The 26,401-nt window shown below is 38.2% G+C and overlaps 1 protein-coding gene across 1 annotated transcript; it reads left to right on the top strand.

The window, feature by feature from the left end:
* The first annotated feature begins 490 nt into the window (after positions 1-490).
* Positions 491-17,960, top strand: MTFMT (mitochondrial methionyl-tRNA formyltransferase). The gene is given in 10 exon segments (XM_081048352.1): positions 491-742; positions 2,553-2,762; positions 4,706-4,828; positions 6,111-6,213; positions 7,313-7,388; positions 10,332-10,423; positions 15,466-15,544; positions 16,412-16,494; positions 17,620-17,784; positions 17,787-17,960. Coding segments are annotated over 10 exon segments (1,191 nt in total). The 5' UTR covers positions 491-521; the 3' UTR covers positions 17,826-17,960.
* Positions 17,961-26,401: the final 8,441 nt, after the last annotated feature.

Here is a 26,401-nt window from a genome sequence, read left to right as displayed (position 1 = left end):
TAAAAGGTCAAAAGGTTAGAACCACACTTTGGAGCTACATGAGCTAGCTGTGAGGACCTCAGATAGGTACTCAACTTCACTGAGCCTTAGATTCTCTTCAGTAAAATGGTTGTAATAATATCCAACTGGTATAATTGATATGAGGATTACCTGAACTAATACAAAATGCTTAGCCAAAGCATGGCGTATGGTAAATACGCAGTTAATATTAGTTATCATGATAGCTGAGAAAATGACACAGAATTACGTACATAAATGGGATTTCATTGTCTGAAACTACATAAGATTTGTTCCCAAAACAGTTCTTCTGGGAGATGGGCTCAATCGTGCCAATAAATGCAACAAAAGTCACGAGACTCTTGAACCCGCACGTTGGTTCATCAGCTCCAATACAGGCGGTCACGCCTTTAAGCAGACAGACCCCGCCCCTCGGGTTTCTTCCTCCCGGGCCCCGCCCCTCGGGCCTGGCGCTCCACCCTCCCCCGGACGCGCCTGCGCAAGGTAGGCCGCCGGCGGAGGCGATGAGGGTTCTCGTGCGGCGCTGCTGGGGGCACCTGCCAGCGGGTGGCGGCGCGGGCTGGAGATCGGGACCCCAGTGGCGAGCGCTGGCCGGGCTCGGCGGGTCCCCTGGCGGGGAGGATGGCGGGGGCCCCCGCGTCCGCGAGAAGCCGCCCTGGCGGGTGCTCTTCTTCGGCACGGACCAATTCGCCCGCGAGACGCTGCGGGCGCTGCACGCCGCCAGGTACCGAGGCCGGGGCTTGGGGGCCCGGCTGCCGAGGGCTCTAGTATCCAGCCTCTGCGGCCGTCCCCGACGGTTTGTACTCGCTCTGGGGAAAGCAGCGGCATCGGAGGGGTGTGGGCCCAGATCTCGGCGTCTCCGGGCGACCGGAAGGTGCGCCGCACTCGCCCTGTCCCGTCCGGTCTACACCCCACACCCCAGGCCCCGTCCATCTGGTCTCCAAGGGCCCCCGGCTCCCGCTGTGCCAGGCGGGTGCTCGCCGCTTTGCATACATCGCCTCCGTCCAGTCCCACCACCTTGCTGCCCCTTTTTCGCGCAAGGAAACCGGAGCTCACAGCGGTTAACCGATTGCCTAGGGTCATCAGCTAAACTGACTGGGGCTAAAACGGGGTCTGACTTTAAAGCCCTCCCCTTTCCATTTCCTCCTACTGCCTCTGATTTGTACCCTCCCGTTCTTTGGACTTCTTCTTACCAGGGAGATGCGTCGCCCTGCACACCCAGGCCTTATTCCTTTGCACCCCATCTTCTTGTATCCATCCAGACCTAGTTTTCTGGGGTTGAAATGAGGACATAGTCCAACAACCAAAAACCAAATTTTCAACTGAATAAATTTATATCAGAACTCTTAGGTATACATTTAATATTTCTAAAATTTAACCATTCTCGTTTACTGGAAAAAATTATTTGCAATCCAGCTTGTCCTGAAAGTCCATGGTATCTGGTGACTATACCCATGCATACTCTCTGCCTCCTTTCCCCCACCTCCATTTATTATTTCCCCACGCCGTTTTTTCCTGATGCACCCCTGCACTTATTTCTGTCATCTCGCTCCAAGTCTCCCCTACAAATACTTCACAGCAGCCTTTCCTACTGACTCCCTCATCAGTCTTGTAGCATAATCCTCCCTCCACACACTACGCTGTGTACATACTCCCTTCACATGTTCCCTTTCACACCCTCCTTGATGCACTCCCCACAGGCTGCTTTCACCATATTGCCTTCCATATCTCTCACTGCGTGTATCCTGACCCTTCTGCTGTTGCTTCACTTGGCATCTCCGCTACTCGTGCACTATTAGGGCCCTCCTATCTATTCCTTTTCTCATAGCTTCTCAACGTGTGATACAATACCTGCGACATAAATAAATGAACAGCCCCTCCCAGCACTGGAATACTATGCAGCAGGTAAAAAGAACGGGGTAGTGCTATATGTACTCTCATGGAATGATGCCCATGGTATATATATATATATATATTTAAGTATTTATTGTTTGACTAACACATGGTTATGGTACAAAATTCAAAAGACTCAAAGGATATACAGTGAAGAGTCTTTTCCTTCCACCTGTGTCCCAGGTCCAAGTTCCTCTCTTCAGAGACAGCCACTGTTTTTAGTTTCTTATTTTAGAAATGTTCGGTGCATATACAAGCAAATGTATAATTAACCTATTTTTTTAAGACTCACATAATAGCATATATAATGTTAAGAGAAAAAAAAACAAAATACAGAGTAGTATATATAATATCCCAATTATATAAAATGTCTGTACGATATATGTTTCTATTCGCACAGGAAATTTCTAGAACTATGCTCTCCAAACAGTAGCCACTAGCCACATGTGGCTCTTTAAATTTAAAATAATTAAAATTAAATAAAAAATAAAAATGCAGTCTCTCAGTTGCACCAGTTTTAATCATTTACCCTTTAGTGCTTCATGAATTTAATCATAAAAATACCATAGATGTGTGTGAAGTAGTTTAGCTTTGAGCCATTGTCTTAACACTCACATTTTCTTCCAATCTTTCCAACTTAGGGAAAACAAAGAGGAAGAATTAATTGAAAAATTGGAGGTGGTTACAGTACCTTCCCCGTCACCAAAAGGACTACCCGTGAAGCAATATGCCGTCCAATCTCAGCTTTCAGTGTATGAGTGGCCAGATGTGGGATCTGGAGAATATGATGTTGGAGTGGTTGCTTCATTTGGCCGACTTTTGAGTGAGGCTCTTATTCTTAAATTTCCCTAGTAAGTTTTATTTATAAGGAAATATAGTATAGAGATCTTGGACTTGGTATTATAAAATGCAATAACTTGAACTCTAATTCTGCTTTCTTTAGTCTTTTCTCTTAAAATAAAAAAATGTTATTAGTGGCATGAATTGTTAAAATGTGTGGTACTCTATCACTGTCTGGGCTTTCACCTACTCTCATTTAAATTCTACATATATGCTGACAACTTCCAAATTTGTCCCTCCAGTTCAGATCTCTGAACTCCAGACCTGATACTCAGTACCTCCTCTGCTTGGATGTCTGATAAGCACCTGGTATTTAAGATGTTCAAAACTGTATTCCTAAACTTTCGCCCAAAACCTGTTCCTCCCAAAATCTTCATCTCAGCAGATAGCACCTCCAGCCATCCTGTTGCCCGGCCCCCAAAGCTTAGAGTCCTTCTTGATTTGTTATCTCATGTAATGCATCCAATCCATCAGGAAATCCTATTGGCCCTGCCTTTGAAATCTGTCTAGAATCTGATTCATCACTTCCAACTGCTGCCATGCTCACCTGTCTTACTGCAGTAGCTTCCCAACTGGTCTCTGCTTTTGTCCGTGGTCCTCTCAGTCTTTTAGCAACCCATCATCCAAAGTGATCTTTTTAAAGCATAAGTCGGATCATGTCATTCTGCTCAAAATTTGCTGGTGGTTTTCTATCTCACTCAGAATAAAAGACAAAGGCCTTGTTTTGGCCTATGAGTACGTGTCTACTTGGTTTGGTCTTCTGCTGACTCTCTGGCCTCATCTCCTCGTACTGTTCCTCAGGTTCACTCCTCTCCAGGTGCACTGGCCTCTCTGCTGTGCCTTAAACTTGCCAGCGTTTACCTTCCTCAAAACCTTTGTACTTCCTGTTTCCTCGGCCTGGAAAGCTGTTTTCCCATCTATCTATCTGCATGGCTATTCCTTTACCTCCTCATGTTTTTGACCAAGTGTCTTCTTATTGGTAAAACCTTTGACCACTATTAAAATTACAATCTCCCACCCAATATGCCTGTCCCCTTCTCTGCTTTAGTTTTCTTCGTCGTCCTTAGCACCATCTGACAAACTTTTTACATATTTTGTTTTTCACTGCTTATTTCCCACTCTTTGTATATAAGCTCCCTGAGGGTAAAAAATAAATTTTTATGTTTATTTCACTGTTGCTTGTACCCCTAATACTTAGAACATTGCCAGTACATGGATTCTGTTCAGTAAATATTTGTTGGATGAATCAGACTGGGCTGAAGAGTGGAACTTAGACTATCTAAGACTTTCTCATATATAGATAGATATATATATACACACACACACACATACATATATATATTATATATATATTATATATATATATATATATATATATATATATACACTCTCAAGTGTATAATCATGCTGATGGAAACATCACTAATGACATCAGTAAATTATTTCAACTGCTCATTAATGGGTGATAGGTATATTGGGATAAACAGGAAAGGTGAATAGATCGTTTGATGGGGATTCAGGAAGCTGTCTTAGGCATTCTATATGCAAACTAAGTGAAGTGAGGGTAATTATATAACTAAAATATAAACATAACTCACATCTCACATCCATGAGATGCACCACAGGGTCTGAGTGGTTCTACTCATACAGCAAAAAATGCATTTTTGGGTGTTTATTTAAAAATCCCCAGACATCGTGAGCTGTTATGGAACATCTTTGGAAAAATAAACCAGTTGTTCTTGCTCTGTTTTTAATTGAGTTTCATTGGTCTCTTATGGTAAGACAGTGAACTTAGCTCTGGCTCCCTTTTCAGGTGGTACAAGACTAGATTTAACTGTTAGTATTTCAGAATTTCTAGGAAAGTTGAATGATGGAAAGTAGCATATTAGTTTAGGTAGCAGTAACTACATGGTACAGTTCCCTTACATACTAACTTCTGCTTTTTCTAACTCAGTGGCATATTGAATGTCCATCCCAGTTGCCTCCCGAGGTGGCGTGGTCCAGCCCCTATCATCCATACCGTGCTTCACGGAGACACAGTTACTGGAGTGACAATTATGCAAATAAGACCGAAAAGGTACAGCTTATTTTCTTGAGATTTTTTTTTTGGTGATTTTAAATGTTGATATCAGTCTGTTCTTGGGGGGGAAGTGGATGAATGGATGCTGCTCACTAATTTCTCCAGCTCCAGAGTCCTCCCTTTGCTTACGGTTTCTGACAGAAGCCATGTGTGTTTTGGTATTTGTGCAGTGTCTCTTTAAAGGCTTTGTGAAATTTTTAACTTGTTAATTCAAATAAATTATATCATTACCAACTGGGCATTGTATAAATAAGAGATGGATTTTTGTATATCAGTTGTTAATGAATCTCAGTTCTGCTAGCCTTGGTTTCTATAGTCAAACTATGGTCAAAAAAATTTTGGAACCTGAAATAATATATTATATACCAATAGTTGCCTTAAACATTTGATTTTTTTATTATACCTACAATCTAAGAAACTATTTAAAATTGCTTTAGGAGTGTATTAAGCCTCTGCCTATTGTCACCTAATGTCCTCCTAAAAAAGAATAATTCACAAGTTCACAAGAACAACTCAATGTCTGGGATTTGCCTTAATATACTTCAGAAAAAAAAAGAGGGAGGGGGTAGATGAAACAAGAGTGGCAGAACTTTGATAATTCTAAAATCTGGGTGATGTATATAGGGTGGTTCTGTAGACTAGTCACTCCGTTTTTGTGAATGTTTGTAATTTTTCGTAATAAACATTTTATTAAAGCTCATAGGTTAAAAATAGAATTAACAGAACCACAAAGTTAAATATTCAAAATAAACCATATTTCTAATAAAAGCTAATAGCTGATATTTACTGAGCTTGATGTGAAATGTAAGACTTGTGGGATTGCAAATACACTTGTATCTGCTTATAATCAACAGTGATTATAATCCAGGCAAAACTCTTGTCCTTTGAGAAAGGAAATATGGAAAGAAATAATTAGGAATTTCCTAATTGTACTTCCCTGGAAAAGAAATTATTTTCTCTATGCTTTCATTATACAAACAGAGATTTCTTTTAATACTATTTATTACTAATAGTGAAATTATCTATAATTGCAATTAAATTCCTGATATGCAGCCTTGTGCTTTTTTCCTTTAGGAAAAAATAAATTTAAAACCTATATAAAGGCCAGGTCTTACTCTCCCTTCTTTCAAACTGGCATTTCTCCCTTGCTAATGGCTAACATTCAAACTCTTGGCCAAGCTTAAACTATTCTTGTGGTATGTAAACGCTCATGTAGACAAACATTTTGATTGTAAGAAATTGTCAGTAATCATGTTATTGTTTCTAATTTTTTTGGTAGATTTGATGTAGGTCCAATTCTCAAACAGGAAACCATTTCTGTGCCACCCAAGAGCACTGCAAAGGAATTAGAAGAAGTGCTGTCACGACTGGGTGCCAACATGGTACAGTTCTCTGACATCCCACTGCTTTTTACTCATTTAGTAGATTTCCTAAGTGGTTATGTTGAGGAAACAATTTTATGACATGTAATTTTAAGTCATTGTTTTTTTAAAGAATGATTTCTATCCCTGGCTTCCTAAAAATTAGCTGGGCATTTGTGCTCTCATGTACGTCTTTGAGGATTTACACAGAGTGGGTACCTAATAAAGGCTTTCAAATGAAACACATGGTCTTATATGGGCCACTGTTTCACAGTGAGGCCTTTAGACTATTCTTCCCAATTTCACTCTCAGTCTCATAGATGTACCTTTCATCCCTGTCAGACTGAACAAACAGCATTTCCTGAGTGGTTCTTAGCTCTCCTCCCACTTCTTTGCCTGGGTTTGTCATTTGCACCTGTATGCAACTATAAATGAACTCCACAGCTTTGTAGAGCTCATTGAATCTGCATACAGTAGGTAAATGCTTAATGGCCAAATTAATGATTTTTATATGAACTCATTAATTTTCTGTAGAGGAAAACTTTCTCCCCAACTATATAGATTCTAGGTACTCACCTCAGAAATGTTATTATAATAGCACTGGCTTGTGTTCCAGGACTGTTCTAGATACTCTATAGACTTATTTTTTACCTTCCCAGCAAACCTTTGAGGTAGCTGTTGCTGTTGACTGTTTTATACATGATGACATTGAAGGCTGCAGACAAGTAAAATAGCTTTTCCACAACAGCTAGTAAATGGTGGAACTGGGATTTGAACCCAGAACTACGTAACTCCCAGAACACATTCTACTTCTGTGAGGCTCCACTGCCTTCCCTTATGAAGGGTGAGAATGTGATAACTAAGCATAGCCTGTCCTGATACCAAAAGCTTGCACAGCCAGGCAAAGCTCAGCATTCTCTGGAAGCGTATCAAAAACCTGCGCTCTACAAAGAGCAGCATCTCTACTGAAACTCCACTGAGTAGATACGTATCCTCACAGCTTAAGCCAATTTCCTACCTTACCTGCCACACAGCTCTTCTAAAGCTATAGATAATATGAATTGTAATGTATTTCTGCTTTTGTTCTTTACATCCTAAATATATTACTCTCCTTTCTTAGCTTATTTCAGTTTTGAAAAATTTGCCTGAAAGTTTGAACAATGGAAGGCAGCAGCCACCTGAGGGGTTGACATACGGTGAGTGAAGCCTGCAGGAACTCTTACCTCTTTCATAGGTTTTGATTTTCGTGATGGCATCTGAACACTCTGACTTCCTCACTTGCATATGTCCTTTAATTTTAACTAAAGATTGAGTGTCCACTTCTATATCCTTTTCTAAAGAATGGTTGATAAGGTCTCCCTCTGCCTCTAAACATACAACCTCATGAAAGATTGGAAATTTTTACGCTACTCTTTATGTTGAAAAGTATTAAACACAGAGATAAGTTGAAAGTCAGTGAATACCTGTTTAATCTAGAGTCAGCAATTATTAATGTTTGGCCATATTTTATTTTGCTCTCTCTAAATGTGTGTTTATTTAGTATATGCATTTTAATTTCTGTTTAGCCATTTGGAAGTATGCATCATGACCTTTCATCCCTAAGCACTTCAGCATGCATCCCTAAGAAAAATGACCTGTTCCATAATAGCATCTAATATCCAGTTCATATTTAAATATTTCCCTAATTGTCTAAAAACACGTTTTATAGCTGTATATTTTTCAAACTAGGATCAAATTGTAATTAGTTGTTATGTCTGTTTAGTCCCTATAATCTAGAGTAATTCCTCCACTATTTTTTAAATTTCCATGTTACTTTTTGAAGAAGCCATGCCAGTTGTCTGTTTCCTTTCATTACTATTTAACTTGTTCTTCTAGCCCTTATATTTCCTATAAATTGGAAGTTCTAAAGGCTTAATTAGAGTTAGGCTTAAAGTTTTTGGAAAGAGTATCTCATAGATGATATTATGTTCTAGTGATACTTGGTTTTGTTTGTTTTTAATTTTAAGGATTGCTTTTTAAATTATGATTTAATTTTATTTTTTTAATGTGTAAAACATTCAAATGATTCAAAAGTTAAACTATTTAAAAGGATATGCTCAGAATAGTCTTGCTTCTGTCCCCTCCAATCGTAGGACAGTCACATCAATAAGCCACAATACCAGGTTGCATCAAAGCTGGTGAAGTGAAGTTTGATCATTTGGTTGAGGTGGTAACCACAGATCTTTCCAGTGTAAAGATATGTTTCTCAATTTGCAATTAGCAGGTGATATGCAGGGTAATACTTTGGCACCATGCAAAAATCCTGTTCTCTAACAATCTTTCACATAATAGTTTTAGCAGATTGATGCTCCTTTTTTGAATGGATTATCTCATTAGGGACTGTAAGTAGTGATTTTACAACTCCTTTTACATTTCGTAGTTGGCATTGTTCTGTGAAGAAGAGCTTTTCTTTTCCTCATTAATTGGAGGTGAATTTTAGTTCATCCTAAACTAGCAGAATAAATGCTTAATTTATTTTTAATTATCAATTTTTAGAGTAGGGAGTTATGCCATAATCGCCTTCAGTTATGGTGGCAAAGGAGAATTTTTAAAATTATCATTTGACTTCATGGATTTTCATTTATTGTGTTTTACAGTTAATTACATTCATAATTCATAATACCCAAATTCTCCCGGATTGGCCAGTGGGAGCCCCTTAACATTGGCTCCTGTATCCTTTTAACATCCCCCAAACCCCAACTAGCTTTTGAGTGCTTCCTGGCTTTCTAGCACAAGATGTCCCAGGCTCACTTTGTAAATTCTCTGTCCCACACTGGAATCAACCATCTCTCCCTTATTCATTTTAGTGGGGGGGTGATGTTTAGAAACCATCTGGTACAATACATTCTAAAATGAGGTGTCAGTGGACAAGGTTAGGCATATGTTTAACGACTGTTTGCACTTTTTTTTTTCTCTCTGAAGGGTCTATTATATCTTTTGCCAATTTTTCTGTCAGGTTTTTGATCTTTTTCTTCTTAGTTTTTAGGAGTACTTTATGTAATAGAGATTAATAAATTTATATAATAGTTATAAAGTATTCTAAATATAATATAAATATAATATGTAATTATACATAAATTATATTTGTTATATAGCTATGTCTTATATATCTATATAAATACGAGGTGTGATTAAAAAATACAATGAATGCTGCTGCTGAGTGCCATCCAACGGAAAGGCAGGGATCTTCAATACGGAAGCAGTTGCATTGAACCTTAGTAACAGTGTGTGACAAGTTTCAACTTGTTTGGTACAGTCAGTCGGGTGTTGAGCTACAGTTGAGAGAAGGTGTGTTTTAAAGTGTGACATAAATCACCCTCCATCATGACAATACTCCGTGTCACACATCACTTCTGGTACAGCAATTTCTGTTAAATAAAAACATTATGGTGTGTCCTCATCCACCTATTCACTGGATCTGGTTCTCATCCTCCTATTCACTGGATCTGGTACCATGAGACTTCTGGCTCTTCCCCAGAATCAAAATGACCATGAAAGGTAAATGTTTTGAATAGATTCAGGACATTGAGGCAGCCATGATAGAGCAACTAAAGACACTCACAAAAGAAGACTTCCAGAACTGCTTCAGAAAGTGGCAAGAACGATGGGATAAGTGTGTTTGAAGCAAGGGGGAGTATTTTGAGGGGGATTAATGGCAATGTGTCTTTTACTGTAATACATTATTTAAATTTAAACATTCACCATATTTTCTGATCGCAGCTCATAGATATAAAGTACTGTGATATAAATTGCAAATACTTTTCATTTGTGTTTTTTTTTACTTGATTTATGGCATTTCTTTTTGTTTTGCAAAAGTTTATTTTTATATAGTCATTCTTTTCTTTACTTGCTTCTGGAATTTGAATCATAGTTAGAAGGGTTTATTTTCCATACCTAGGTTATAAAGAAATTAACCCATGTTTTCTTCTAGTCTTGTATGATTGATTTATTATTACTTTATTTTATAGAAAATTCCAAACATATAGAAGTTGAGAAAATAATATAATGAATTCTCTTGTATATCTCATTCAGCATCAATTGTGATCAATTTATGGGCAGTGAACCCGATACTCAATCTTGCTATTGGCTTTATCTTATAGCCCCTAAGATTTCTGCTAGTACCAGCTGTATAAAATGGGAAGAACAAACTTCAGAGGAAATATTCAGACTTTATCGTGCCATTGGAGATATAGTAAGTTGGAAGTCAGATTGCAGTTTTACTTGTGTGTGTGTGTGTGTGTGTCTGTGTGTGTGTGTGTGTGTCTGTGTAAATGTGTTATTCACTTTCAAACTATTTTTATTTAGGAATGAATCTAATATAGTATAAATAAAAATCCTGACATTTGGGGTATTTTTAAATCCTTTTTCATTGTGGTAAAATATACATAACATAAAATTTACCATTTTTATGTGCATAGTTCAGTGGCATTAAGTAACCTCTGAGTTTTAGTTTGTTCACTGGAAAATTAGGGCTGATATAATGTATATAAAGTATCTAGTACTGTGTCTGACACAGAGTAGGTGCTCTTTAAAAGATACCTTCATTCATTAACAAATTATTGATTGAAGGCCTATTATGTGTCATGCATTGTTCTAGGTACTTGAGATAAGGATGATGTGGGAAGACAGACAACAAATAAGCAAATAAATAAAAATATCAGATAGTGTTATAAGTTCTTTGATGAAAATTAAAATAGGATAATGTGACAGACTAACGGGAGGTTATTTTAGATTGGATAGATGGGGAAGGCCTCTCTGAACTAACACTTAAGCTGAAATCTGAAGACAATAAGGAGCCAGCGATGTCAAGATCAGGAAAAGAGCATTCCAGGCAGAGGGAGCAAGTAGTACAAAACCCAAGGTAGGCTAAACCAGATAAGACATTACAAGAAAAACTACAAATCAATATCCTTTATGAATATAGGTAAAAACCCTCAACAGGATTAGCAAACTGAATCAAACAACATATAGGAAAGGATTATATACTATGACCAAGTGGGGTTTATCTGAGGAATGCAAGGTTGGTTCAACATACAAAAAAATCAATCAATGCAATATACCATATTAATAGAATAAAGGACAAGAGATGCATAATTTGTCTCAATAAATGCAGAAAAAGCATTTGACAAAATCCAATACCCATTTATGATAAAAATAGAAGGGAACTTCCTCCACCTGATAAAGAACATTTGCAAAAAACCCACAGTTAACATCATATTTAATAGTGAAAGACTGTGCTCACTTCAGCAGCACATATACTAAAATAGTGAAAGACTGAAAGTTTTCCCCCTAAGTTTGGAAGCAAGAGAAGGATGTCTGCTGTCACCACTTCTGTTCAACATTGTACCGGAGATAATAGCCAAGAAAAAAAAGGTAACCAGATCAGAAAGGAAGAAGTAAAACTATCTCTAGTTGCAGATGACATGATCTTATATGGATAAAATCATAATGAATCTCCAAAAAAATTATTAGAGCTAATAAATAGTAAAGAAGTCCTAAGTAAATGGAAAGACCTCTGTTCGTGGATTGGAAGACTTAATGTTGTTAAGATGGCACTATTCTCCAAATTGATCCATAGATTCAACACAATTCCTATAAAAATCCTAGTTGACTTCTTTGCAGAAATTGACAGGCTGATCCTAAAATTTATATGGAATCCCAAGAGGCCCAGAATAGCCAAAAAAATCTTGAAATAGAAGAACAGTTGGAGGACTCACACTTCCTGTTTTCAAAACTTACTACAAAGCTACAGTAATCAAGAACTGTGGTACTGACATAAAGATAGACATATAGCTCAATGGGATAGAACTTAGGGTCCAGAAATAAACCCATACATTTATGATCAACTAATTTTTGATAAAAGTGCCAAGAAAATTTGATCAGAAAAGAATGGTCTGTTTACCACATGGAGCTTGGACAACTGGATATGTACAATCGAAAAAATGAATTTGGATCCCTACCTCACACCATATACAAAAATGAATTCAAAATGGGTCAGATGCCTAAATGTAGGAGCTAAGATTGTAAAACTCCTGAAAGAAAACGGGGAAATCTTAATGATCTTGAATTAGGCAATGATTCTTAGATATGATGCTTAAAGGATAAGCAACCGAACTAAAAATAGAGAAATTGGACTTCAAAATTAAAAACTGTTGGGCTTCAAAGAACACTCTCAAGAAAATGAAAAGACAGCCTACAGAATAGGAGAAAATATTTGCAAATCATATATATGCTTAACCTCTAGGATCAAGAATATATGAAGAACTCTTAAAACTACAACAAAAAGACAACCTGATTAGGAAATGCACAAAGGATCTGAATGGACATTTCTCCCAAGAAGATATATAAATGGCCAATAAGCACATGAAAAAATGATCAACTTCTTTAGTCATTAGGAAAATGCAAATTAAAACTATACTGAGATACCACTTAACTAACACCTACTAGGATCATCGTTAAAAAATAGCCAATAGCATGGGTTGACAAGGATATGGAAAAATTTGGAACCCTCATACATTGTTGGTGGGAATGTAAAATGTTACAGCTGCTGTGGAAAACAATTTGATATTTCTTCAAAAAGTTACACACAGATATATATTACTATATAATAATCCTTCTGCAATTCACCTTTCCTCTCCACTGAGGAAAGCTTGTGCTATAACAGAAGAAGTACTTATCATGGAACCAGAAGGTGAGAGTTGATTCCTAGGGCTGACATTTACTAACCAAGAGCAAGACCCTTATCTTCTTTGAGTGTCTGCTTTTTTACCTCGAAAACGGGGTTCAATACTGTTCACAACTGTCAAGATCAAAGGAGATAAACTCTGAATTTAAATCCATGCAAACATGACTTTGACAGTAATGGTGGTGGACATTGAAATTATTCTTACCATCCCTTTCCTTTCTGCAATGCTCTGATCATAGGTGAAGATGAGCTTTACCTCCCCAAGAATAAGAACTGTAAATTCTGATTCTATTCCTAGCATATTTATAACTCAGTAAATATAAATCTCTTTTTAGTCAGTAAGCATGTTTCAAAAGTATTTTGAGTTCTCTGGAAGACAAAAGTTATACATATGAAAATCATTTCATAACTTTTATTGGGACCCGGTAAAGCAAAATGAGTCAGCAAGTTACAAAAGAGGATTTGTACTAAAATATGTCATATGTAAGGTTATGAACACCTATGAACTTTTCTTCAAATTTACTTAAGTTTAAATTTAATGTTCAAATCTTTGCCAACTGCCTAACTCTTCTAAAACTTAAATGTTTTCTTTAAGGGATCTCATAAAAAGAGCACTGAGTTGAGAATGACAAAAACATAGATTCCGATCCTTGGTTCTGCTCCTAACTAGCTGTGTCTAAACTTGGGAAAAATAGCAGCAGTTCTCTGGGCCTCACCTGCATCCATTAAATAGAAGATTCAACTACAGTCTGAAAATAAATTTTTCTTTTTTTATAACTCTTTTTTATTTTAAGTGTGTGTTTCCAGGACCCATCAGCTCCAAGTCAAGTAGTGGTTTCAATCTAGTTGTGGAGGGCGCAGCTCACGTCAGCCCATGTGGGGATTGATTTAGTAACCCTGATGTTACCTGCTCTAACCATCTGAGCTAAGCAGCCGCCCCCTAAACATAAATTTGTTCAGAAATTTGAGAGAACTTATTTCCTGGTGTGTGTTAATTTTGTTAACATCTTTAAATCAAGTTCTAGGGTGTCAGGTATATTGGAAATGTGTTATGTGATAAAGGTGGCATTTCACATTGTAGGGAAGGGTGAGATGGATTATCCAATAAATAGCAAAGGGTCAACTGGTTAGCCATTAGAGAGTTACCTTTTAAAATCAAAATAATCTAGATAGATCAAGGATTTAAATTAAAAAGTGAAACCACAAAGGACTGGAAAAACACAATTGAATAATTTTATAATGTTTAGTAATCTTGAAGTGTGAGTAGGCCTTTTTAAGCCTGATGTGAAATATTGAAGTCATGAGAAAAAAGACATAAATATTACTCCATAAAAATAAAAAAAGTTATACCTGGAAAACAAATAGTATACCTAACTAAGACTAAAAGTCAACAAACTGGGAAAAATATTCATAACACATTCAAGAGCTAAAGGGCTAATTTTTCTAAAAACGTAAAAGGCTTTCACAAATTAATAGGCAAGAGATAAACAATTCAGTTATTTTTAAAAATGGACAAAGCATAAATTGATAGTTTTCAGAGAAATAAATAAAAAGTGCAAGTAAATATATCAGTGCTCCTCAGCCTCAATATAACAAAGTCATTTTTTTCTTTCATTGAGACAGTTTAACAATAAAATGTTGATACTCTTTAATCCAAGTAGTCTATTAAAAACATTAACTATCCTCCAGAAATATAAAAGTCCTCAAAAAATATATCTACCAGGCTATTTATTACCACATTTTATATAATTTTATAACAGCAAAAAATTGAAAGCAAAATATATTAATAATAAACCACAAACAGTCACAAATACTGCTGGTTTATTGTAAGGTACATTTCTTTTCGTTTTAAATTATCATAATTGTTTTACTGAGCTTGTAGTTTATGTGATTTATCATTCTTAGTTAGTACTTCAGTCACGTGCTTATCTATCAGATTGAGCCAATGGACAGTTTAATTTTCTTAAGAAATAGTAGAATCTCTGGTATAATTTTTTGAAGGTATTAATTGCATAAATTATGGTACATTCATAAAATGACATACTATACAGCAGATAAAAAGAATGAAATATATAAGTGTATACTGATGAAAAGTTGACCAGGGTTTATGGTTAAAGTTAAAAAAGTTCCTTGAAAAATTGTATGTTCTAGATTTTTGCAATAATATTTGTAGAAAAAAATACAAAGATATTGTACATATCAAACTGTTAATAGTGGTTGTCTCGGGATGGGAGTACAGAATACTTTCATTTTCTAAATTTTTTAACAAAATTGCTGTAATGCTTGCATTTTTTAATGTGCATACATTTTAATTAGAAATATTAATACAAACATTGATTTAAAAATAGTGTTTACTGTTAAGATCTTATAAATCCTAGCGACTAGTATAGGGGATCATATCTATGTTGTGTTCTGTGAGATTTAGAAACTGAGTTCTCAATTCCTCTATAATTGAGAGAGAAATCAGACCCAATTAATACAAAATGGTAGTTGAAAGGGTGTGGGGGTTGAGTGTATTTCTTTAATCATACCTTCTTTAATTTTTACAGATTCCATTACAGACGCTCTGGATGGATAATACCATTAAACTTCTGGATTTGGTAGAAGTTAATAGTTCAGTCCTCACTGGTACTAACTTTTGAGTAGCTGACATAGAAAATGTTTTCACTATAGTCTATTTGAAAATGTATCTGCTTTTCCGTAGGTCACATTTACTAAAAATAAGGTTTCATTTAGTTTGTTTCAGTTCAATAATGATCATACTTTACATTCATTTATTATCTTACTCTTTGCAGTGTCCATTCACATGCATTTTCTCATTTAATCCTCATAGGGACCTGGGAAGTAGGCAGAGCAGTGTTACTATCCCATTTTAAACTCTGTGATTCCCTACACAGGTTTTCAGGGAATGCAAAATGAGTTGGTTAATTTCATTCTGGTGAATATCATACTGAAAATCTCTGGGCGGTTCAGTGAGCCTCTAGGCCAGGCTATAGCATTTCACAACACAGGTCCATTTTAAAACCTATCAGTGCCCTCCCAACGTGGTGCACTGAATGAGTGTGAGCCACAGCAGGAGCTGGTGTCGTTCGGAGGGAATCGGAGTTCCCCAGGAATCTGGGAATTAGGATTTGTTTGGTAGGGATGAAATGGGCAGCCTAGATCCTAAGCCTCCTGTATATCTTTTCACTGGTAGCTAGTTTTTCCCCCCAAATGGTCAAAACTTCTAGTTCAACATTTTAGGATGATTTCTGGGAGACTGGGTAAAAGACTCGTGGGTATGAAAGCTTCCTTTGGGTTTGAGATACACACAGAGCACCGTGGCTCCATCCTAAATTTTGGATTGCAGTCAGGTCATCAGTAGATGTGTCCTCTCCAGTATTAGTACTGCCACCCAAGATGTTTTTTGATCATTAAGAAGCATGATAAAGTTGTATAATTTTTCTCTCGTATCCCTCCCCCTTTCCACGCCCCCCTCCGTCCTCCATTCTCTAGATCCAAAATCAACAGGGCAGGCTGTTATTCCAGGATCCATAAGATACCACAAACAGTCACAAATACTGCTGGTTTGTTGCAAGGTACATCTCCTTTAGTTTTAAATTATCATACTTGTTTTACTGAGTTTATAGTTTGTGTGATGTATCATTTTTAATTAGTACTTCATTCAATTGCTTATCCATCAGATTGAACCAATGGACAGTTTAATTTTCTTAAGAAGTAGAATCTCGGGAATAATATTTTGAAAGTGATGGTTTTGCCAAGGCTTTTTTTCCTCAAAGAGTGAAAGAAGACTCAGTAACTTGAGTGCTTCCTTAAAAGAAACTTGTATATTCTCAGTAATCCAATTTTATTAACAAGTCATCTTGTTAAAATGACTATCATAAAAGTGAATCATAGCGAAGTATCTAGCTGAACTATAGTGCATGAGTCCTACTTGCTTTTACTATTCAGCAGTGTTCTTAACTATTTAAAATGACTTTGGAACCATTCTTTTATAAGACAATGGCGTTGTCCTGAGAAGTGTTCCACATTCCTTCTATTTCCTGGGTATTTTCTTTCGTGTGGTGTTTGTGTGAGATATTTCATGGGGTGTTTAAAATGTGGGATAGATTGATCTGACCTACGCAGACTGTAAATACAGAACTCCTACATCAAGCTCACTTCATCTGTCTTCACCTTACTCTGGAATAACATTGGGTGCATATGTGTTGTTCTCCTTGTCTGGGCCTGTGAATATCTGTATTGCAAATCTGCAGTTTGCTCTCATAGAAGAAGCTGGAATTGTCCAAACATGTGAGTTTGAGTCCCACCAGTTTTGTCACCTCGGACAAATCACTCATTCTCTCTGCACATCAGTTTTCTCTTCTAAAATCAGTTTTCTGTGGGGATGATACTGGATCTGTCTACCCTTTAGAGCGGTTATAAACATCACGATACAATGCGTGGACATACTCTGAAAGCTGTAAAAACCATGCAAATAGAACATACCTCTTTTATTCTGCTTCCTCTGTTTAAATAGGTTTATGCAGGTCTGTACATTTGTTATCATACTTTGGTAATAAACTTTGAGAGTCTAAGAATCATATATGCTACATATGTTACAGTGCTCTTTGTAGTTAGGCATTTAATGAGGTTTATTGGTTTATTTTCATGATAGAAGTTTTGCAACACTGCCTATTCACTAATTGTCTTTTGCCCCTTAGGATGGCTGGATTGGTGTTCAATCAGTGATGCTCAAGAAAACACTAACAGCTACCGATTTCTACAATGGATATTTGCACCCCTGGCACCAGAAAAATCCGCAGGCTCATCCAAGCCAATGCAGATTTCAGACTCTCAGACTTCCAACAAAGCAGCAGCAGAAAGGGAAAAAAAATTGTTGCTATGCAACAGTGCATTAAGTAGTTAGGAAGAAGATGGACAAGACCAATTACATATTTGTAATTTATTAAAAGCCTTATTTACAAGGAATTACCTTAATTTTCAAAGAAGATGATACTGTTGGAGGAAGAGAAGATTATTGTCAAAAAGATGAATTACCTCACTTCCCACTTCTTGTTTAACAGTAATTAAAAAAACTTTTCTACTTGAATAACAAAAGACACTTTAAATAAAATTTTTATTTATAATATCAAACTCAAGGAGACCATCTCTTCCCCTAAGAGCAAGTGCAACTGACTGGTATACATATGTATACTGAAGAGAAGTTCTTTAGAAAGTACATCTATTGAATTTTTAAAATCTGTGTCCCCATTGACTATGATTTTAGGAGTATTTCTGATTTTCAACAAGTAGTAAAGTCAGCTCTTTAAATTTCTCTACCATCTCATTCCCATCAAGTAGTAAAGGTAGATAATACTTAATAATCTCTGTCACATTGATCTGTACTATAAATGCACATTTTCCATCTAGGTTTTCTTGAAGTAGGAATATGCTAACATTTTTCAACTTATTTATGCAGGGGGTAGACGGTTAGCTCAGTTGGTTAGAGTGTGGTGCTAATAACACCAAGGTTGCCGGTTCGATCCCCACATGGGCCACTGTGAGCTGCGCCCTCCTTAAAAAAATTAAATTAAAAAACTTATTTATGCAATAAAGGTTACTTAGAATCTGGTCTGTGCAAACTCATCTTTCCAAGAGAGTCAGCACTTCTGGAGGAGGAAGGAGGTACAGGGTCTAGCTGCTGAATTTTTATTTGAGGATATTTACATATCAGTTAAAATCTCCACCTTCATTAATTCATCCCTTCAACAACACTTATTGATAGGGCAGTCAGCTAACTGGTCATCCTAATTATGACACATGCATGAGTAAGGAAGCTCAGTACATCCTGGACGACAGGTACGAACCAGGACTCGCCAGGCACACCAGGTTGTATGGACATCCTACTTATTGAGTACTTGCTGAGTAGCCTTTATGCTGATAGCTGGCGATACAGAGATTAAATAATACTTGGTATCTTCCATCTACTGAGGAGGCAAACGTAAGCAAATAAAGTACTGTTGTAAATTCCATAATGGAGGTATAATGGAAGCATTAAATCTCCCTCAAGGGAGTCATGGAGGCTTTCCAGGGCAGATAAAGCTAAATCTGAGGTTCCAAATGCTGAGTTCACTATGCAGACGAAGGCCTAGGAGGGCATTCTATTAATAGCACGTGCATAGGCACAGAGGCACAAAAGAACAGTCTCAGGGGGTTTTGGTAATGTGGTTCTTAAACTGGGTGGTGGGAGCCTGATTGCCTTTTATTATCATTCTTTAAACCATAAATTTGCTATGCATTCTCTTCAATGTATAAGCTATCTAATGACATGTACAGCTGGCTGGGGAAAGCTAACAATGGATCATGGAAGAGAAATAAATGGCATGTTAAACGGGGGGCGGAAAGCACAGTGTTTGGAAGAAACTGGAAGAATTGATATGAATGGAACATGATGGAGAGGAAAAGGGAAGAGTAAGACTAGAAAGGCACATCATGGAGGGCTTTGAAAACCACGAGAATTGGGACCTGTGTCTTGTATGCAAGAGACTCAAGGAAGGAAGTGACATAACCACTTTGCATTTCGGAAAGGTAACTTTGGTAGTGGGGTGGGGTGTAGACTGGAGGTAAACCTGGGGCAGGAGGATCTGTTGGGAGGTTGGAAATGTGAAGCTACAGTAGCAGTTATGGGGATGGGGAGAAAGGATTTAAAAGATTTTTGTTGTGGAACTGGAAGAACTTGGTTTGCACTTGGGTATTACATTCTTATGGAGAGTTTTGACTCCACCATTGATTAACTCACTTAACATCACTGAACTTTAGTTTCCTCATTTGTAAAATGGGGCTGAAGATTAAAAAGAGGAAAAAAACTACCAAAATAGTTTGGAGACTCAAAGACTGTGAAAGTGCTTTTCTGTTATATTCAGTTAATATGCATTGATCACTTACTCCCCACTCTGGGCACTAAACTCGAAATTCAGAGGGAATGAGAATTAGTGCCCTCTGGGAGCTCATGGGTGTGCAGTAGCGGTGATTTCTGCAGGGGATCTAAGGAAGTGCCCTTGCAGACACCGCCACAGAGAGTGGGGAACCTTACTGAGGGCACCACTCTGCTTGTTAGTTCTGATCTCTTAATATCTGGTCGTTAATGGTCTCAGGTCTGCCACCCCACATTTTTGGTGGAGCCTATCTGGTTGTTTAGCCGATTACCAGGCAGAATCTCTCATGTTAGACTACCTCTAATGCAGGGGTGTCCAAACTTTTTTCAACGTTTTTTACCAAGGGCCATTGCGGTAAAATACACAAACAGCCGGGCCACTCACTCGAGGTGAAGTACTATTGCCTCACCTGGTTTATTTAAGTAAACTAAATATATTTTTGGAATTTGCTGCGGGCCAATTAACAATGGATTGCGGACCGCAGTTGGCCCTTGGGACGCAGTTTTGACACCCCTGCTCTAGTGTTTGGTCAGACTGTGGGTCAAGGCCCACACCGGTTCAATGATTTCACCTGCACAAAAATCAGCCTAATGCTGAGGAGGGGCTACGGGTGAGACAGTGTGAGCTGGAAAGGGAAGTTGGTCATCGTGATTGGCATTGTTGGTATACTTAGGACTCAATGAAATACCTTTCATACACATGAGATCTTGAGGCAAGTGTGCAAGGCCCAACCCATAGACGGCAGTTTCCCATCTAGGGAGCGTTGAGCCCATCCTGGGACTAGAGGATAAATACCAGATTCAGAAAGGCCATCTTCAATTTGGCAGCCCATTCTCTGAACAAGTAAATGGTCACATTCCAGATAGGCCTCGGGAAGCTAGATGACTCACTCTCTTCAGGCCCCTATAGAAACCACAAACCAGTGTGACTGAGCAGGGTTTCTCATCTGAAAGAATCACCTGTAGTACTTCTTTAAAATGTAGATTCCTGGGCCCTACTTCAGACCATGAGCCAGAATCTCTGGATATGAGACTCTGCATTTTATCACACTCAGCCAATAATTTTTATGCTACAGTAGTAACAGCTTTAACTAGCTTAGGAAGTGCGCATAGATCTGAGGCCTCAGCTGGCCCCTAGGTCCAGGGTCCTCTCAGGGAAGGCTGAACACAGTCTATTCTGTGCTCTAGCTAAAAGGATGGATTTGTAAACATATTCGCTCCTTTGCAAGATACTTCTATTTTGGTTATTGTCATTGCTGAAAAACATCAGACTCAAAACGGAATTCAGTTACTCGTTACTAGTCGGGTGACCCAGGACAAGTTAAATTTTTTAAACTCTGATTTCTCAGTTTAAAAACATGGGTAATACATATGGAACATGCCCGGAAAAGTGTCTGGCACATAGTAGACACTCAATAAATGTTAGTTAGTATTGTCACCACAGTCTAAAACTGCCATAGCTCCCTCTTCGGGCCTGCAATAATATTTCTCCTCTGGGTGGCAGCAACAGCTTGTGGAGATGTTTTAGAGCAACAGCAGGAAAAGAATTTGAGTGGGAAAGGATCCATGATTTAGTAACTCAACATTTCATTTTAGAGATGATGAAACACGGGCCTGGCAACAGTTAGCTAGTGACAATACGAAGATTAGAACCGGAAGACTACGGTAGATTTTGTTAAAAAGGATTTTACTCTTGGTTTGGTTTGAGAGACAAAAGAAATATTTCTGAGCATAAAAAAGAGCTCTTGAGAATGACTGCCGAAAAGGATGCTTATTGTTTTTACACTTTGTATTTAAGGCAGGATAGCCTATTTTCACCATTTTTCTTTATACTTATCGAACAATTTCAGGGTAAAAATATACTATTTTGAGAGGCAGAGTCTTAGATTCAATAAACATGGTGTGAGCCTCGGCCCTGCCACTGACCATAAAGCCTAGGCTGGTTACTCACTGTCTCTGAACCTGTTTCCTTATCTATGAAATTAAAATTGTATGGGGTAGCTGGTTAGTTCAGTTGGTTAGCGCATGTTGCTAATAACACCAAGGTTGCCGATTCGATCCCCGCATGGGCCACTGTGAGCTGCGCCCTCCTAAAAAAAAAAAAAAAAAAAAAAAAATACCTACTTTGCAAGGGTTGTCACGAGGAATAGAAATAACAAAGGTAATGAATCTAGCATGATGCCTGGAACACAGAAGGTGTTCAATACTATTATTAGCTAACATTTGTTGAATGCCAGCTACATTTCTAAGGACTTGACCTGAACTATCTCATTTTATCCTTAAAATAACCCTCTGAGCCAGGTACTGTTATTGGTCCTCATCTTTCCAGGACATTGAAGAGCTCATAAATGGTGGAGTTGGAATTCACACTCCAGTAGCCTGACGTCAGTCTGGGGTCCTAACCCTGTACTACCCTGCCTCTATTTGCAAATGTTTTTATCCTTGATCAGGAAATTTAATGTGTTAGGCTTGTAGTACTCAGAAAGGAAGAAAGGAGCACATTTTAACTGAGCACACATTAAATGCAGGTACTGTGCTGGACTATTTCAAAACAATTGTCGTATTTCAGTTACTAGGTAAACATTGTCTTTATTACCTCTAAGAATTCATAAAGTTTTCTAGAACCCTACAGATTTGTTTTGCTTATTTTGTAGTATATTAATGCAGCTCTTATGTTGCGGGATTCTTTACTACTGCTCTTCTTTGAAGGTAGATTATCACATTGTTTACAGAAGATACATGAATGAGATGCTAGGTTGGCAGATGGTATCTTCACTCAGGAACTTTTATTTTAAAAAGTTAATAATGGACAAACATTAACTTACCCAAGAAGTTAAAATACTGTTTCCATTAAAGAGGCATTTTTGTGTGTATACTTTTTAAAAGTTTGATAGGAAGGGAGAGGCAGTGGGGGGGATTATCAGAGAGACACAACTTTGAAGAAAGGCTATTGCAAAGAGTTTGTAATATAGCTCTCATAAACATAGGAAATCTAAAATCTTAGAATTGGAAAGAACTTAGAGATCATTTAGTCTAAACTTGGACTCACTTTATTGAGAAAGAAACTACCCAGAGAGAGGAAATGTCTTGCCCAAGGATAGAACTCAGGTTTCTTAACTTCCAGATGATAGTCATTAATTATAAATAACTGTTTGTACTAATTGTTTGATAGTACCTTTATGTAGCAAGCTATAGAAGAGTCCTATCTTTCTTGGGCAGTTCCCGAATCCCCACTCCATATCTGATCCCTATAAGCCAGTGTGGTATGTATTTGACACAGACTCGGTTTGGCAATGAGAAAACAATATTCCTTTTCAATCTTGGGTCTCAGCGTAATTTGATATATCACTGCAGTCAATTGTACCCTGAGAAGCTTTAAAAGGATGCTATTCCAAGAATTGGTATTAGTGTGAAAAACTAAGTGTTTTGTTCCTCTTTCACTTTTTCACACATCCACAGTTCTGGGTTTAGGGGGGTAATTCACTCTGGTGGTCAAGGGAGGGAGGCATTGTAAATGGTGGGAAGAGCACATACAAAGGCCTATAGGTTCGAGAATCATAGTGTGTTCTGGGTCCTTTGAGAGAACCAGACCTGCTTGAGCCTCTGCACCTTGGACTTTAGCTTGAAGACAGTGGGGAGCCATTAAAGGATTTAGAGCAGGGTTTAGGGCAGGATTTAAAGCATGAATATAGTTGCTTTAAATATTTTTTTTAAATCACACAATAACATATGAATATATTCTTACATTAATTACAACACTAAATCTAAAGCCAAAGTTCTCCTTTACCAACCCTTCCACCCCGTTTATTCTCAGAGATAACCACTGTTGTGTTTGGTGTACATACATGCATAAGAGATATATCTAGGATTATTTTATATGTGTGTTTTAAAACAAATATTACCCTGTCAAGAGATCAATTTGAGAGGTAGAGCTTGGGTTTGGGCAATATTGAGAGCCAGCTGGCCATCTGTTTACTTTGCTTGGTGTTCACAGAGTATTTTGTGAACATTCCAGTTTTTAAGTAAGATTCTCACCCAGGGATTGGTGCTGTGGGAACCATCTGGTAGACCCCAACCACGACAGCTGCAAACCCTCATGGCCATATCTACAAGGTCTGTCTGTACCACGGCCTACTCTGGGTCAAAAGTTTGCTTCCTGCAGTTGTGCAATTATGGGACAGCTGGAATCCTCATATTAAATGTTCCTTGTTCGTATGAGGGAATGGACAATGTGCTTGCCATGTGTTATGGAACAAGTGAGGATTCAAACATAACCATGGGGTCCTTTTCTAAGGGAAACAAAACATTATTTGGGGTTTGATCTTTTACATTTTTAATAAAAGCATATATGTAACAAAACATATCTACATATTGAAGTGGTTTTTCATGATCAATACTCAAGTTAAACATTATTATTACCAAATTAACAGAATAAAGACTTCTAATATATTTGAGCATACACATAGCTTACCTCTTATTAGGACTGTTACTAAAGTGAGGTTTGGGGGTGTGGGATCCAAGGAATGTTGCTTTCAGGAATACATGTGGATAGATTTATTCTCTCATTAATTCACTCAGTATACATTTAGTACCTATTATGAGCCTGATCATTTCTAAGGCACTGGTTGAATCACTCTGTGCCCTTTGCTCTTTAAATTAAAGTTCCCAGCCCTCTTGGACAGATACATAATGTAACAAGTACCTATAATGTATTTTACATACAACCAGTGCTTTTCCAGTTATTCCACTCTTTAAACTATTCCAAAGTTCTGAGGAAAAGCCAAAAGGTTAAAAATCTTCCATGGGAACATGCCCTATACACCTATAATAAGGCCACTTCCTGGGACTTGAAATTCCGAAAGAGGTAATGGGGCGAGGGGGTTTGCAAATGTTTTATTGTGTTCTTGGGAAATGTTTGGGATTTGTTCAAGTTCTAGACTGGGACCCAAGGCTCCTGAACAGGAGGGCATAGGTCATAACTAAGGATGCAATTTACTCGGATTTCCCCTGACCTTAATCCAATAAACAGTTGCCTGGGTTAGGGTTAATTCAAAGGCATTTAAACAGGGTACAAGCTTTTTCTAAAACAGATTAGGGAGAAGCATTTTCAACAGGACCTTGTTGCAGGATTACTAAAAACTTCAAACAATAAGACTTAAATGTTATTCATTTGTATACATTCAGCAAACCTGGAAATACTTTACTAAGAGTCGTGACATTGGCAACATCTTGCTTAAAAATGATTATAAATACAAGGTGTGATTGAAAAATAAGTGAATGTTTAAATTTTAAAAATTTATTACAGTAAAAAATACATTGGTATTATTACCCCCTCAAAAACACTTGTCCCATGGTTCTTGCCACTTTCTGAAGTAGTTCTGTAAGTCCTCTTTCGTGTCTTTACTTCATCCTCCATCATGACAATGCTCCATATCACACATCACTTCTGGTATACAGTAATTTTTGTCAAATAAAAACATTACCGGTGTGTCCTCATCCACCTTATTCACCGGATCAGGCTCCACGTGACTTATGGCTCTTCCCCAACGTCAAAATGACCATAAAGGGGCGGCTGGATGGCTCAGTTGGTTAGAGCTTGATCTCTGAATGGCAGGGTTGCTGGTTCGATTCCCACATGGGATGGTGGGCTGCACCCCCTGCGCACTTGGAGCTAAGCTGCGCCCTCCACGACTAGATTGAAGGACAACGACTTGGAGCTGTTGGGTCCTGGAGAAACACACTGTTCCCCAATAAAAAAAATAAGAAAACTTAAAAAAAAAATGACCATAAAAGCTAAACGTTTTGAATCGATTCAGGACGAGACAGCCATGGCAGCACAACTAAAGACACGAAAGAGGACTTCCAGAACTGCTTCAGAAAGTGGCAAGAACGATGGGATAAATGTGTTCCAAGTGAGGGGGAGTATTTTGAGGGGGATTAATGGCAATATGTCTTTTACTGTAATACGTTTTTTAAATTTAAACATTCACTGTATGTTTTGATCACATCTCGTTTATTAATATTCTCTATTACTTTAAGGGAAAGTGATGAAGCTGGAGAAGCCTTGGGAGCTGTTCCCCGAAAGCTTCCAGAACGTCAGCACAAGTCTGCAAAGGGAAGTGGGGGCGTTCCACGGGTGGACTATGGAGGGTGTCTGTAGCTGTGCCAAAGAAAAAAACTTACCAATAGAGTGTACAAAACCCTGCTCACCCAAGCCTGCTTTACACGCCAAAGAGGGAACCTGCTTTCTCCCAAGTGGGAACAAATTGAAGGCAAAGGCAGGTCCCAAGGAACCAAGTGCCCCCTCCTTCCACTCCCACAACCTCTCCCTCCGTACCCACGTCTGATAGGTGACCCACAGCTGACCCAGAGGCAACTCGGACCTCCTCCTCCTCCCCCGCGCCCCCAAACACCACCGCCACGGACAACGGTTTCCCAACCCGCAGGAATAAGCAAGAGCCCCGGGATCGTTTCCTCCGTCACCAGCCCGCCCCGTCGTCATAGTGACCGCCCGAGCTCCCGCAGCCCCGCCCCTTCCTCGCGACGCGGCCCCACCCCCCAAACCCGGA

This window comes from Rhinolophus hipposideros (assembly GCF_964194185.1).
Source record: "Rhinolophus hipposideros genome assembly, chromosome: 5".
Classification (NCBI taxonomy): Eukaryota; Metazoa; Chordata; class Mammalia; order Chiroptera; family Rhinolophidae; genus Rhinolophus; species Rhinolophus hipposideros.
This window is presented reverse-complemented; position numbering and strand designations above follow the sequence as displayed.